At 41.0% G+C, this 16,259-nt stretch overlaps 1 protein-coding gene across 3 annotated transcripts in view; it reads left to right on the top strand.

Annotated features, from left to right (window-relative positions):
* The window catches only part of supt3h (SPT3 homolog, SAGA and STAGA complex component), a 111,228-nt gene extending 95,697 nt beyond the window's left edge, over positions 1-15,531 (top strand). For 2 of the 3 annotated variants that reach the window (XM_066668240.1, XM_066668232.1), the window contains exon 12: positions 11,771-15,531. In XM_066668240.1, the coding sequence (XP_066524337.1) occupies positions 11,771-11,904 (134 nt within the window). In that variant the 3' untranslated portion in view covers positions 11,905-15,531. The remainder of the gene's footprint in view (positions 1-11,770) is intronic. The other variant, XM_066668248.1, reaches the window with a different exon arrangement.
* The last annotated feature ends 728 nt before the right edge of the window (positions 15,532-16,259 follow it).

Raw genomic sequence — 16,259 nt, 5'->3', positions numbered from 1 at the left:
TGAAAACAAAATAATCAGTCACCCATACTGTGATATTCAATTTATTTGTTGAGGCTTGTGTGTTACTTTTTAGTAATGTTTTTTCCTGATGTTGAAAATAATTGATGACATGCTTAATTGCAGTTTTGCCAGAAATTAAACTAATGCAGGTTGTCTCTGGCTTTTTCACATTACTGTATGTATTGTGTAGGGGCAGGCACTGAACTCGGTGGCACAGTGCAATGTATTTCCAGTAAAGATGCTGGCTATCTACTCTGTGTTCAACACCAAGGGTTTGCCATAAATTGAAAACCGCACTGTGTGGTTTCCGCCTGCTTCCTGCAGTCTTTTAACTTTCTTCAGATTTTAAGGCATTCCTTGACCTAAGACTACTTTAGTCATATGGGGTACTGGTGACCATTTTAGGATAAACCTGAACTTTAAAGTATTAAATGGTAATATTCAGAAATGCTTAATTAAATATGGTCCAGTGAATCTAATTTCAGTAGACCATTACAGTGATTGCTGGACTGCAGACGTGGGGTTGGCATGTTTAAAGCGGGAAACTATGAAGTACATTAGAGTACCCTATATTCTTTAATATATAAAACAGGTGCTATATGGTTTTTCCACCTATGATGATGAGTGAAGGCTTCCAGATGTTCTTCTAGTGGCATTGCTCATAGTTCCTCACGAGCAATGGCAGAAATAATTAGGGGGGCGTGTGTGTCTCTAATAGATTTGCGTTGTCTTGTAACTGGGTTGTTTTATTGCGACTGGAGCCAGTTTAAGACCATGATTAATTGAACCAATAAGCAATTTTCACTCTGGCCTTTGACCACATGCTTAGTGTTAAAAACATTAAAGATAGAATTAAGCACTTGTTTAAGAGACTGAGCTCAATTGACTTGCTAACATATGAAGCTCATTCTTATTTACCTCTCATTTATTCTCATATAATATCAGTCTATAGGTGCTGAATGTTTGAACCAGGAGCTGGGGAATTAAACAGGTATTTCAGGTGATTATCTTATTGAGATCTTAAAAAAATCTGAATATATTTCATTGCAAGAAAAACAAACTCAAGTCGCATATCCTTTTTTAAGGTCTGTGGCAGCATGTAATTTACTGCAGTCATTCACTCTTATGACTGAACATTTTTGGAGGCTTTATCTGCCTCATATTACCGCAGTCCAGTCACTGATATAATTAACTTTGACACTGAATGTAAGGGGCTAATGAGCCAAGGAATTTCAAAGCTCATATGATTGTGCTCCAAAATATGCATAGGCAGAGACACCAGTTTAGCCCAAGGCAGTCCTCCAAATCAGCAGAGACAGCAGCATGGTCCTTTTTATGATACTTTCTTTTCACCATGCCATGTACTTTCTTTTAGGCTTGTTTACAGTACACCTATTGGTTTTATTAGCAGCTTATTAAGTTCCTGCCTAACTGACGTTGCTTTAGTGAGCTTTAATTTTTTACGGTCACTGGTCAACTGTAGCATTTAATATCCATTTTTATTATCATAGATTTTTCGTCATAATGTTTCTGATTAAAGCAGCAAGATTGTTTAAAGATTTATCTGTGTTTTTATATGAAAATCTTATGCAAAGTGCACCCAGCACTCGGGCCAGCTCAAACTGTAGCAGCAGTAAAGATCCCGAGATTATTAAAGGAAATTGTAGAAGAGCTGAGGGCAAAACCATAGAAGTTTACATGATTACACCATCAGATAAATCTTAAAATGTGGCCAAGTCCCTGACGCTGCCTAGAACTTTAAGCTTGGTGGAGCCGTATAACCTTTGCTGGTGGTTTTTTCGAAGTTGCCTTGGCTGCAGGATTTTATACCTTACTTGTGGTTTGCCCCCTGTCTCACTTTACAAAGTGCTTTATGCCAAAGACAACAGGCGTAGGAGTGACGAGTCTCCACTCTTGTTTATTGCCCCATCGTCTCTGTATCTCAGTGTGAGGACAGACGACTCGTGCTGGGTCGCTAACATCTACAGAACGGAGGCCTGTACCCTTCCCAATGACTGACAAACACTCCACTAAATGCCCCATTGAAGCAGTTTTAAGTCTCTGCATTCCAGTTCCATCCCCAGCATCCCTGGTTCCTGTACTAGGTGTTTCTGAGGCCATTGAAAATGTGTCCCTAACAATTGCACATTTACAAGTGGAGACATTCTTCCCTACTGTTTTGAATACCTTGTTATTAAACCGTGAAATTGCCCGTTTGGACGTCAGCTGAATAGCTAGGCGGGCACTACAAAAGAAAAGACGCTGACGTTTATCGACAGTAGAAGATATCCAGATCTCAAAGTGCTGGAGCACAACATTAAGAGGCCGGAACACTGAAGAAAGAGAAAATATTTACCGTTGAATAAGTTCATCAGAATTACAATTACTGTACAATTACAATTACTATTAACAGTAGTACCCAGTGCTGACCTCTCTGGATCACTGTTAAAATTGGGAAGACTGACAGAAATAGCTGTGTCAGCCAGCTTTTTCATATTTGTTGAAACATTGATATGAAAATTCTATGCCATTAAAACAATGTATATTTTTTGCCAAAAAGAAAAAGGTCTTTACTATTTCTTCACGTGGATTAATGGATCTTTTTTTCTATTCGTCTCAGCATGATTCCTGTCAAAAGGCATCTGGAAGTATTTATTTCAGTGCCATGTAATTCATCTCGAGGCGCAATAAGCAGACTAGCTATTATTTTTGACTAAAGTCTCATCTTCAGGCGTCGTGAGTGGAGTGTGCTGCCTATTTGCACTGGCTACAGTCGCGACCTGTGAGATGCTCCTGATTTACAATGGGTTTTTCCGCAGGCTGACCCCCAAATCCCACTTCACAGTGAGGTTGTGTACAATATGGCCCATTAAGAATAGGTTCTGGGGATGCACTTCCCTCACTGGAGCCCAGTGGACCAGGCTGGCTTTCACCTCCCCAAAAAACATGGCTCTGCTGCACAATAACAACTCTAATCCTTTGCCCAGAAATCTCAAAGGTGCTGCTTCATTGTAAATCACTGCGATCTTACTGTCTTTAGGTCAGCCTCATAGAAGTTATAGCTAAAAGTTTTGGCTGAGCATTCACAATTATTATAAGACAATTTACAGTGAAAGAATACGTGCTTCTCCATCAAGAAATATACCAAAGAAATGCTGATTTATTACCTCTATATCTGTCTAATTTATGACAGTGTACCTTTTATTTACTATTTGCTGTTACACCTTGATTTGGGATTGCTCTGGGTCAGAGCTTTACATCTTCCCAGATTAAATGATTTGGAAGTGACCGGGGAGGAAAAACCCTGCTTTTCATTTTACAGCTCTTTGAAAACCACAGAGCACTTTTACAGCCTGCTTTGTGGGTGTGAAAACCTTCTGCCTGTCATATTCTGGTTTGCCAATACCACTCGGTAAATCGGCAAAGGGCAAGGTCGAAGACATTGATATGAGCAGGCAGAGAAAACACAACGAATGTGCGCTCAACTCTACCACACTTAAACCTAAACCTTCCTTGTCTGCATTTTCTCCACTATTATTCTCCTCAGTGACTGGAGTCATCTGAGGAGGGTCTGAAGCTGAGGCAGAAGCGTCGCTAAGGCTTCACTAGCGGCCAGATGTGGGGAAGTCCCTGGTCAGAGCTCGTGTGTGGTGTAGCCTTGATCCAATTCAGCAGGCTCCAGTCAGGCAGCTAGCCCATGTCTCCTAACCCCCCCTACCTCTCTCTCTCTGTCTCTCACTCTCTCTTTCTCAGTGGCAGCCATGGGGCGCCGGTACACACATGGTCTCACACACTGGTTCAGGCACACACACACACAGACACGCGCAAACACACATCTGCTGGATGCCGCTCATGAATATTCAAGAGCAGTGCTTATGGCAGCGTCTTGTTTTGGCTGGAGACTTGCACACTCATGCTGTTTTCCACTATCTTGTCTTTATTTGGCATTCAGACTAATCGTTCACGCTTTTCCAAGCTCTAAATCTTTTTTCCCCTTTACTTTTTCTGCTACGTATTGGGTTTTTGCATTCCCAGCCAGGCTCTGCCTCTGACAGATCTTTGTTTTTCTTTGGTAGTATTTATGTTCTTTTTGTGCTGAAGGGTTGAGACGTGTTCCTGACCCTTTGTCTAATGTGTATGTTGGCCTCGACGCTTTGCGTAAAAATGACAAAAGCTGGACTATAGGAAATGCTAGGCCCTGAAATATGCATGCTGTTCTGTTTTATGGAGCATGTTAAGGACTTTATGTTTTGTTTATTGGTGTTAACAAGGTTTTGTCTTGCCCAGGCTTCTGGTGTTTCTCTTATTGGGTGAGGGTATATTAGTGGAGGAATGATACACACATCTAATACTGCAGTATGTGTTGTGTTGTTTTTTTATGGATTTTCTTATTTAAAAAAAATCCAATATATATTTAAATTCCTACTTGGTGAAAGCATTGAACGGCATTAAAAAAAATAATAAATAAAAATTAAAAACACGTACTATGAAGGCTGTGAGATATTTCTGGGATGGGGGCATTGTGGAGAGGATCCTTCTGAGGTTGTTTTTGTTTGTAATTCGTCATTGACTCAATCACATACTCACCCTAAGTCAACCTCATTCGCTCATGTACTCCCTGATCTAATCACTTAATATCATTCACTTGTTCACTCACACTGGCTCACTCTGGTCCAGTCACTTGGTCTCTTGTTTACTCTCTCGCTCACTCACACACTAACGCATCTAGTCACCTATTTTATGCAGCACCTTTTTACAAAATTGTAATTGCTTTCACTGCATCCCCAGGAAGGTAATAAACAAAAATTTAGTAACAAGGTTTTGAAACGATAGCATTGCGATCAGCAAAATAATGCTGATTTGAAACATTGGACTTCTACACAGTCATCATTTACAGACAATCTGAACAGATGCTGTAGATGGCAAATTGTTTATGACATGAGATAAACAGTGCCTGATGGCCCTCACTTTCATTGGGCATGAAGAGAGGAAGACGAGGCAGTGATATTCGGGCTAATGTGTCGCATGTGTGAGTTTCTCTGTGGTATGAGGCTGATAATTGGAGTGTCATCTCTTCATGCGGAGGAGACGGCTTGTCTCTCACGTTCAGCTACTTGCCCGGGCCTCGGCAGCCAGCAAGAGGACACAGAGAATCTGATCAAAGATAGAGCCCCTCTTACTGGGGGTCATTCATCTCCACACGGCCACTTTTTTCCACTCGGTGCTGGCAGTGGAGCAGCGGCGCAGGCTGGAGGAGAGGAGTGCAAACAGCTTCCTTCCTCACGCAAACAAGCCCCAGAGAGCAGCAGAAAGAGCCTCTCTTTTAACTCTGCTCTTCTGTTTTCCTTTTTTCCCTCTCCCTCCTTTAAGTCAAATGGCCAAACATCAAGAAAGCTGTCCTAAGGTTTTAGTTGCTATCCTTCCTTTTAATTCTGCTCTACGCTGCCCCTTGAAGTGCTCCTCTCATCAGCTCTGAAACTTCTGTTTTTTGTTACGCTGTTGGATACAGTAAGTGTTTAACTAAAGGCCTCTTCATACTGATGCGTATGAAGCATGGTGCTTCATCTCTTTGAACTATTGACCACTCAGTTGCTGAGCTTGGATTCAAACCACAAGCACTCAGCTCGATATTTCTGCGTTTAGGTGCTCAGTCATTGCTTTTAACACTTAAGTGATCTGGCAACAAATCTATCAACACAGTTCAGAAGTCACATACACTCATAAAAGTACTGTACCACTGCCACTTGTACTGTATGTATACCTTGTCCACACCTCCTTTAGTTAGAGAACATAACTGTACTTATTTTAAATGGTCAGGACCACCCCAGAGCAGGTATGATTTGGCTGGTTGATCATTCTCGGTGCTTCAGTGACACTGATATGACATTGATGTGCTAAGCTGGTACAAGTAGAAACCCTCAATGTTACAGCTGGACTTAAAATAGTCCACCAACCACAAATGTTCAACCAAAAGCATCCACTGATGAAGGACTAGATTTGAAACACAAATCTGTGGAGCAACAGTTGAGCTTCTGTCTCTGACTTTACATCTACAAGGTGGACCAAAAATGTAGATGTCTAAAGGAGTGGACAGTCAGTGGACACACTGTTTAAAAACTCTAGCTATATTGCTGTGTCTGATCCTCTCATAACAATGTAACACACACTAACACATTAGTACACTATCTCCAGACTTGCCTTGCTGATTCACCTTGTAGATATGAAGTCAGAGACAGTAACTCATCTTTTGCTGCACAGTTTGTGTTGCTTATTCTCTCTAGTCCTTCACAGGTGGTCACTGGATTATTCTTAGTCCAGCGTAGACGCTATAAATCTAGCAGCACTGCTGTCTCTGATCCACTCCAGCACAACAAACATTAAAACGCACCTATGCCAGTGTCATAGTAATCGAGTGCTCTGGCTGAAATGTGGCCAGCAGAGGACACAAAGCAACAGATGGACTACACTTTGTAATTTTAGAACTACGTAGTGCACCTGTATGGTTAGTAAAGCTGATAAAATGGATGAATGTAGGAACATTGAGGTAATTTTAATGTTTTGGATGATTGATTTAAGCAGTGTACATTTAAGAACAAGATCAAGGTACATTACAATCCTCACGCATAGGAAGAAGAATATAACCTTTATTAATCCCCTTAGGGTAATTGATTCTCTGCATTTAACCCATCTGTGGTAGTGAACACACTAGTGAGCATTTCTTTACACACACCTGGGGGCAGTGAGCTCATAAAGGAGATTCACTGTAAAAAAAAATTGCTAGTCATGCCTCAGGATGGATATTCCAGTAGAGGGGCAAAAAAATAAATTTAACCCTGTAAAAGCCAGGAGCCATCAACAGGTTTGTTACACACATCTATAAATTAAGACCATGTCTGCCAGTTCCCCCAACAGTCACAGAGTTGCTGAATAATATGCCTTAGAAAGTAGCAGGCCTGGGAATTACAGGCTAAGCTAAATGCGAAGTTTAGCTTATTTAAAATAGCATAACTTTTTTAACAGTTGCCAGTAACATAATGTACCGCCAGAGACTGGATGTCTGTGGTGAAGACAAGGTCTTTGCAGGTTTTCCACATAGGCATTAATTCAGAACGTGTAAATGAATTTTAATAAGGAGGCACGTGGAGATAACCGCCAACATGTGGTGACCATTCTTTGTAGAAGTGGAGGCTGTGTGTATGAGTGTGAGTAAAATCTTCCTCCAGACCCCCACAGGCCTGGAGCATCTCCCCCGTCTTTACGCCACTGATCTGTAGACCCCGGATTTTCAGCGGAGCTCGTAATGTATATGGGCAATAAAATCAGTGAGGGTCAGTTACTGGGCGGCTGGAATGTGATTTTACAGCGTGGCTTCTGTTCACCACACAGCCTCTTCCTCCTTGTCCTGTCAGCAGGCGGTATTTCATCAGAGACGCGGCTCCACGGCTCTGTTTCCACGCACACGCCGCTTTCCTCTGCCTCTGCTGGGTTGCGCACAGTCTTTTAAAAAAAATTTTTTCGCTAGTTTTTCTTGGACCCTGTCAACACAATTTGCCCCGGCATAGCTGCGGATGGCGGCAGCGGCCTGCCACCCACTGCCAAGGCCAGGGTCTGTGTGCATGTGTGGGGTTGGCCGGCCTGAACCTGTGGACCTCCACGCAGTGTTTCCATAAAGGGGGGAGGGGGGGTGAAGGCCTTACTTAGCACTATTTAACTGCAAAATGGAGATTTATGAATGACCAAGTGGAGGCTTCGCCAAGCAGAGTTTGCAGAGGGACTTTAAAGTATGAAAGTAGCATTTATCATCCAGCGAAACCTCCGTCTGAGCTTGTGTATGACTTTGTTTAGCATTTGCACTTTTGATGGCGCTATTAATGCAACTTAGCGAAAAATAAGCATTCAAAGCTCGGGTCACCTTTCGTTTGCTTTTGTTATGATTGTACTCTGGCCTCCTTTCATCACTTCATGTTTACATTCTTCTGTGTAAATATGGGTCTGAGCTTTTGAACCCCTTTTTTTTATTTTTTTTATTATTATTATTCAATTTTTTTCCTCTGCTCTTGGAGACCACTTTGAGCTATTTATTTTTTCAACACATAGACAAAGTACATTAAAGCTTAGGCGAAGTGTCCCAGAGAACGTCTCGGTTTTGTACTCCTGGGCCTATAATGTACCATACTTCATCCTTAAGAGAAGATTTGTTTTTGATTTTTAAGAGTTTTGTGCACTATAATGAAAGTGGGGCCCTTGTCTTTTTTTTTTTTTTGGTGCCGTATAAATAATTTGTTGAGGGAGGATAGGGAGAAAGGATGTTGAAAGGAGTCTTACAGGAGACTGATTTTAAAATATATTTCATACAGGAAGTAACTCTTCCTTGACATATATCTCAATTAGTTCCCTCTGGATATCTCCATTATATACATATATCAGGTCTGTCTTCATGTATATATTTTTCAGGCTCTACAAATATCACCATCTGTTAGGGTCTTCCAGGGTGTGTATTTAATGAAAGGACAGTAAGTGTCATTGTAAAAGGTTTTACAATCTCTGAACAGTGTGAAAGACAGTACACAATCTAAATCTTTATACAAGCTGCAGTTACCCCTTTATCACTCTGTTTAAGTTTTGAGAAACGCTAAATTATTTAGGAAGGTGTCTGTTTAAAATGATGTATTTATATTCGTCCCTTACAGTTCATTCCAGATATGTAATGGATCCAGGTATGAGACAACAGGCTCAGATGTTCCTCTGGTGCTCTTTTCCTGATTAGAAATATGTTATAGAGTGTGCTGATCCTGTAATTTCACTCATAGATAATGGCACTGGGAAACAGAAGTCACAAGCAAATCAAGGCGCAACCTTAGAGGGCTGGATTACCACAGTCTGCATTTTATAAGTTCCAGGTTTGACATGTCGAGAGCTTTCCCTATTATTCTTTTTTTTTCTTTCTCTCTCTCTCTGCTTCTCCTCCCAAACCACCGTCTATCCCTCCTTTTCTCTGTCCCTCTTCTACAGTGTGCCCAACAGTTCATGTTTCTGGGCCTGCATCTTGTTTAAAGTGCCCAGGTCGTCCCCCCCCACCCCCCTTCTTTCTTTCTTTTTTTTTTTTCTTCTTCCCCTAAATCAAACTCCTCACTGCCCGGGACCTGTCTCCATTTTTCTATTTATTCTCAAAATGCCAGACAAACTAGGAGAGGACAGCCATAATACGACTGGGGAAAAAAAACATGCATCAAAAACAAATTGTATCTCGTGAAGGACGCTGCCAAAAAGAACGCATCTGGTTTAAGTTCCCAATTTCTTTTATGACAAGGAAATTAAATGACATATACAACAATGTACCACCCCATGAGGGTTTAGGCTTCGAATTTGCAGGCTTTTACCTCCCCTTTTCTGCTCATTCATGCGTTAGGAGCCATGACTGAAACCCTCGGATGGTTAGAGAGGCAGCTTGCATTTACTCCACAAGCAGCACTATGGAATATTATTTAGAAAAAAAAAACTGTGGATTTTTTTTTCCTCTTTTGTGGCTACGTAAGAATAATTAGTGGTGTGATGGTACGACCACAACAGCCTGTCAAAAGACCCTCACACATTGCATCTTCATGTATTTTTATGATGCTCATTACAAGTCTGACATTTTGTTCTTTTCCTTCCTCTCGGTCCTGGGCATGTGGTGACCAAACAGTATGGTTTTATTCATAAAACTCTGATTTTAAGAGGGAGGGGGGTTCTTCTGGTACAAGTGAGTGATCCAGAGCCTCACCCTTAAATAAATGTAATTATGGAGTTGTGACCATGTATTATTACTGGCAGACCAACTTGTTATGGGGCTTTCTGCAGAAAGTGTTAACCTCATGTTAAGCATGTGTGTAGTAAACTCCGAGAAGCAGAGAAGTATTCGGGTAGACTACAGTCTTAAAACGTAAAGGCAATGAGTTTGTTCTTTGGACACCTTTATTGATATCATAGAAGAGCAATAACATGCCTACAACAGGCCTAAAAACATTGAAGTTGGCATTTGCTTAAATAACTGTAAAACATATAACGTGTATATTACATTGTGGTAAAGACTCTGCATATAATATAAAGTTTCTATAAGACAATATTTATATTAAATGAATTTAAATTTAAACCTTAAAAAGGTTGTTCTTTGTGGAACCAAGAAGGATTTCTGACAGGGTCATTGTTCAGGGGCCTTTACCTCATCATAGACCTGGGCCTAAGAGGGCACTGCAAAAAATAAACATCAGAATTAATAGTCATTGAACAAGGACAACTGACTAAATAAATGACATAAATTAAGAATGTTTCTCTGTCTTCAGCCTCCTCAAGTGCAATAGTGTAATTACTGCCTAAGGTGATCTTGTTGTGTTAAACAAGGTGTTGATAGTGGTGTTATTGTCCACCCTTCATTGTGTGTAGGACAACTTCTGATTTGCATAATGACTTGGTTTGGTTTGAAAGGAATGAAAAATACTGCTTTTCTTCAAGATATCAGTAGTTCTGCTAGTGTCAGTGTTTTTAAGTCAAAACTTAAAATGTAATGTATCTTTTTACACAGGTGCAGGGCTAACCAAATGAATGGTGTGAATATATATATATATAATATATATATATATATATATATATATATTTTTATTACTATTTTTAATATTATTATTATTATTAAACCATATTACTGTGTATATGTAATAACGCTTCCTTTGTCCTCGGGTGCCTAGCAGCATTGATTGATTAATAGTCTCAGGCCCCTACTCCCCTCAGCCAAAAAAAGAGAAAAGTTTTGCATTCATTGTATTTATTGTTAAATTTGTCTGGAACAAGTTCTTTTCCTGTACAATCTTATTTTTTGTCTTAGCATTTACACCTATATTCCATACTGGAGTCATTTCGGTTGGGTGTAACATGCACCCGTTTATAAATCTGCACTTCTGTTAAAAAATATGGCTGATGTGCTCTAGGGAAAGGTGAGAATGAAGCCAGCTGAGAAAGAGCCCTGCACAGAAAACACTCTGACAACTCTGGGTTGAGGGGAGAGCATAGAGCTGCACAGAATTCTGCAGAACTGCTGAGTGGCATTAGTCAGGTTTCTGTTTTTCTTTACTAAATAGGGTCTGAATTTTTACAGTGCCCTCTGGTGGAGCATAGAGTTCAGACATGTCTTTTGTTTTAGTTTAATCCTAAGACTTTATGAGCAACTTTAGAAAAGCTAATTTCCTAACATTTTCAGTTAATCTATTAATCATTAATAATTGTCAAACAGCATATCTCTTTGCAAGCTGCCTATTAAATGTTGATTTAAGAAGATACATTTCCACTTTAGACATTGAGTATCCAGGATTAATGAAGTAATTAAGACCGTTCTTTTCTTTTTCTTCTCTTCATTAACAGCTCCTGTGGCCCGTGCAGTGCTGTGTGCTACCTCACAAAAATTTGGAGCGTAATTTAACAAAGTCCACACATTTCTGTAAATACATTCATAAACCACTTGTTAACCACACTCAACCGGGCATTTTTTGCATCTCTTGTTTCCAGTGGAGTAGAATGGTGTCTTGTAACCCACACGACCAGAAATACTTAGATTAAACATAAAAGAAAAAAAAGCCTCACATTCCAACCAGAGTTGTCTACAAAACCGGAAAACAAGGGCCTGCCTCTTGCCTCTGTGGAGCTGGAGTGCTAATTCATAACAGACTCTCTCTCTCTTTCTCTTCCTCCCTCCCTCCCTCACCCCCTGGCCCTCTCCCTCATCCCTCCCTCCCTCTAACAGAGTGCCTACCGCAGGACGGGCATGACGTTCCTGGCTTGCTGAGTAGCAGGGAGAGGCAGTGTTGGAGAGATGCACCAGAAGTTTGCAGACATACCCTCCCTCACCTCATCAGCCCTGCAGCAGGCGTCCTGTAACTTCTCTGTCTGAGAGGCTGCCCACTGCTCTCGTCATTTAGAGCGAAGATTCACAGACTGTCACCTGGCAGGAATACAGGATGCAGGACTTATGTTGGTGCCTGTTTACACCCTGCACCTCTCACACAGACGCCATACTACCATCTATTCATGAATCTTTTTTTTGTTTTTTGTTTTTGGGTGGGGGGGAATAGGGAAAAAATGTATTCATACTAAATTGTTGATTTTTTAATTTTTTTTAAAAAAAATTTACATTTGGAAATGCCAGGTTGTTAGTCCCGTTAGTCTTTGTCATGTTTAGTGAGCAACATTTTCTCCTTTTGGACATTGTGGATTGTAATGGAAGCAAGTAGATGTAGTTATGGTACAAGTTCACTTACCACTCTCCACATCCTATTCATTTCTATGGAGAGCTGCTGCACAGTGCATGATGGGTTACGTTGTGTCGAGCAGATTCACCATAGGCAAAAAATTTCTGTAGACTTGCAGACAAGTATGACTGCCCTGCTCAGTCCAGCCAATATGGCAAGAGTAGGTTGGTACGTCATACAAGCGTCCCACACAGAACAAACCCCTTTCAAACAATGTGTTCCTTTACTTGTACAGAAACTTCACAGACGCCCATAGGCGAAATGTGTCCAAAAAAGTAGTTCAAGTGGACTTGTACCATTACTGTTGCGTTTACAGAAATAGTGAGGGCATTGTTCCTTGTAAAGGTCCCTCAAATGTTTGTTATATGATTATTATTATTTAAATTTTTTTATGGTTTTTATATCTCCCATTCCTGTTATTCTCGTTTTGTTAAAGTAAAAGTATCATTTTATTTCCCTCTTTGAAGGAAAGCACTGAAGGGAGCTGTCTGCGTGGTGATTGGACTGTGCGTATCACATTAGCCGAGCCGGGAGTTGGCCTGCGTGTTTATTTGCGGATATCACGCTACAGACATGCGGAGGGTCTGGCTCCAATAAGCCCTTCATCACCATGTGCTCTTTAATGAAAGCTGCTTTTTTCTAGTGATAATGAAGTGACTGAGGTACTTCCATAAGTCTGTGGTCACCTTAACTTGGCAGTCTCCGAGACCTTTTCAACACCAGCGCTGAAATCGTCAGCATTGTTAACCCTTAAGTTGTCTAATGAAATGTATTGTGTGTGTAAAAGCACGTGGCTTTCTTGGCTTGTCTCCTGCAGTGAGGAGGCACCACTGAGCGTGGGCAGCTTTTCCAGATAAGGTTGACTTGCATCCTTCCACTGTATAATGAAAACAATACAGCACGAGACAGATTTCGGCTCTGAATTTTCAAAATCTGCTGAAGAGGAGGACCACAGTATAAATAAACCATGAAATTGTAAGCAGCGCATTACCTCATTTTCCACAATTATTTTTATTTTTATTTTTTTTGTCTGGCCTCTAAAGAAAGACCCGCTGAGGTTTACCAAGCATAGGTATCAAATAAACACCAGCAACGTTGTTTTCTAAAGGGATGCAGCTGGCAGAAATGTGCTTTCCTAATCTCACAGGTCGTATTTCACAGTTGTGTTTGTGTCTGTTGCCTTAGTTGTCCGTCTGTGTCAGTATCACTGCAGAGGCATTGAGGTTAGCGTGTTGTCCCAGGTTGTGAATGATCTGGGGCTTAAGGTGATTGCCTGCAGTCAGAAACTGTGAAGGTCCTTTTACTTTAGGAGAGAAAAAAAAGAGAAAGGTGTGGAAATAAAGTCAAATCAAACGTGCTGCTGTTTGCCTGTTCTAACGTTTGATCGCAATGCCCTCTGGGGGACTGGAGCTGTCATTCTCAGGGTTCTACTGATCTAACAGCAACATTCTGACTTCTACAGCAGCACATGAGAATGGCAGGTCCATCTCAGTATTGTCAATTTCCCTTACAGCTGACGTGTCTTGCCACAACTCCCAAACACGAGCGGCCCTGTAGTTTCCTCCTCTGTTTTATTGAAAGGGAAACTGATGACAGGACTGGATTTGCTTGTCCCTATCACTCTCTTCCTTCTGCTTTGCTTTCTCTCGCTTAATGTGGACAGACCTGTTAAATATGAACCTACCGCAGTAGATCTTCATCTCATTATAATGATTTTAATGCGCACACATCTGTCTATCAGCACCCTATAAATGTCTGAGTGTGATATCATTCTATGATATTTCAAGGTGTTTTCTGTTTGTGCAGTGAGCTCAGGCTATCGCTGTGTTTCCAGGTAAATTACTGTGAGGAATCCTGCCTTCTCTCAGAGGAGCCCCAGTCAGATTTACAGGCACTGAAGTGATCTGACAGCCTGCTTTTTATTTCCTTTTATTATGCTCTCACTCTCTCCACTCCTATGTCTGCTTACGCAGTTAGTGTCCCTTAAGCCCAGCACAGGCCTGCAGGGAGGACAGCACCCCTTTCTTCATATAGAGGATTTTTACTTGCTTTACTTTTATATTTGATTTTCATTTGTAAACAAATGCTTTAAATGTGTGACGTCTGAATTTCTTTATTTTTGTGCTGAAGTTAGGAAAAAAAACAGAAGTTTGATTGGTTGCTGCCTGATTCTCCACTTCATGTTGCGCCATATGAGACATTCACGCACACACACACACACTTACGAAACCATGCTTTGTAACACTTACAGAATGAGGCTGGGTGTTGTCTTGCTGAAATAACCATGGACTTGTCTTTCTAAAAGCCCTATTCTTTTCCTCCACATCAGTGGAAACACCTCACATACAAAACTCAAGCTGATGAGCAACTGAAAACATTTAACAAGCAAGAGTGGGAAAACATTTTACTTTCTGAACGACAGCAATTGGGTTTCTCAGTTCCCAAAGATTTACAGAGTGTTTTTATAAGTTTTATAAGCAGGAACACCATGCCAAAAAGAACACTGTCCCAACTTTTGTGGAGCATGTTGCTGACATAAAATTAAAAATGGACAAATTAAATAATAAAAAAGATAAACCATACATTCATTGTCTGTAACCCTTATCCAGTTCAGGGTCGCGTTGGGTCATTGGGCGCAAGGCAGGAATACACCTTGGAGGGGGCTCCAGACCTTCATAGGGCAACACATGCTCACACATTCACGGACACTTCTGAGTCACCAATCTACCTACCAACGTATTTTTGGACCGTGGGAGGAAGCCGGAGCACCCGGAGGAAACCCACGCAGACAAAGGGAGAACACACAGACACTCCTCACAGACAGTCACCCGGAGGAAACCCACGCAGACAAAGGTAGAACACACAACCTCCTGGTCCCTGGAGCTGTGTGACTGCGACACTACCTGCGCCACCGTGCTGCCCATGACCAATACAAACTTTGTAAATTTCAACATTTAACTTTGTATTATCGTTGCATTTTGTTTTAAATTTCGTTTTGCATGTCATCCCAAAATGTTTGTTTATACAATGGACTTTTCCATGTTTACCTTAAAAAAACTGAATGTAACAATTTGTGGATGCCATTGTTATATTTATTAAATCATCAGGCGGCTGAAACATTTTAATATTTTATATTGGAATAAGTAGATGTTGCATTAAATATCAATATTTTCTTCTTAATCCAAAACATTGAAATCATAGGATGTCTTCCATTTATGTTGCACCTGTAATTAACTGTAAATTAATAAAGCTATAGAGTGTTGTTTATCAAAATAGAAAAGGAATACAGTATATACCGTAGGTTTCTAGATGGCTACTGCTACTGTATTTAAGGTCTGTGTATGTTTGAAACGGTCATGATTTTAGTAGTGATGACAATAAAATATGAGAACTGACTCAGCATGTAAAACAAAACATATCCTACACCATAAATCACCAGTTCCCCCATGTGTGTATGCGCAGTGACCTGTCCACTCCCCAGCTGCCACCCCCTCATAGAGGCTGGGTGAATGTGAGGTCTGACTGGACCACCCCCCCCCCCCCCCAACAAACACGGCCTGCTCTTTATGAGCCTCAGCTGGAGGTGTGTCCCACCAGTGCACCTGGTCACAGCCTATGTGCTTTCATAACCGGCCTGAAGGTCTTGTCAGGTCATAACTGCTTTGAATTATGACTCACTAGGGTTGACAGAGATCATGATCTGGTTATCTGTAAAAGCAATGTGCCTCTTCTTGGTCCACTTTCCAGCACATGGTGAGCCAAATTCATCAACAAAATTGTTAATTGCTAGTTTTTGTATCCAGTTTTTCTCCCCAGTCTGGACTAGAACTCCAGCAGTCAGACGATGCTACCACAATGGAAGTTTGAAGGCAGCACATATTTCCTCTGAGACGTGGAACCAGCCACAGGTTCTTTTCAAATTGCTGCTAACAAAATGCTACTGGACAGCGGAGGAGAAAGCTAATTGTCCAGATCTGTAATGTT

The sequence above is a fragment of the Hoplias malabaricus genome, chromosome 1 (genome assembly GCF_029633855.1).
Source record: "Hoplias malabaricus isolate fHopMal1 chromosome 1, fHopMal1.hap1, whole genome shotgun sequence".
Classification (NCBI taxonomy): domain Eukaryota; kingdom Metazoa; phylum Chordata; class Actinopteri; order Characiformes; family Erythrinidae; genus Hoplias; species Hoplias malabaricus.
This window is presented reverse-complemented; position numbering and strand designations above follow the sequence as displayed.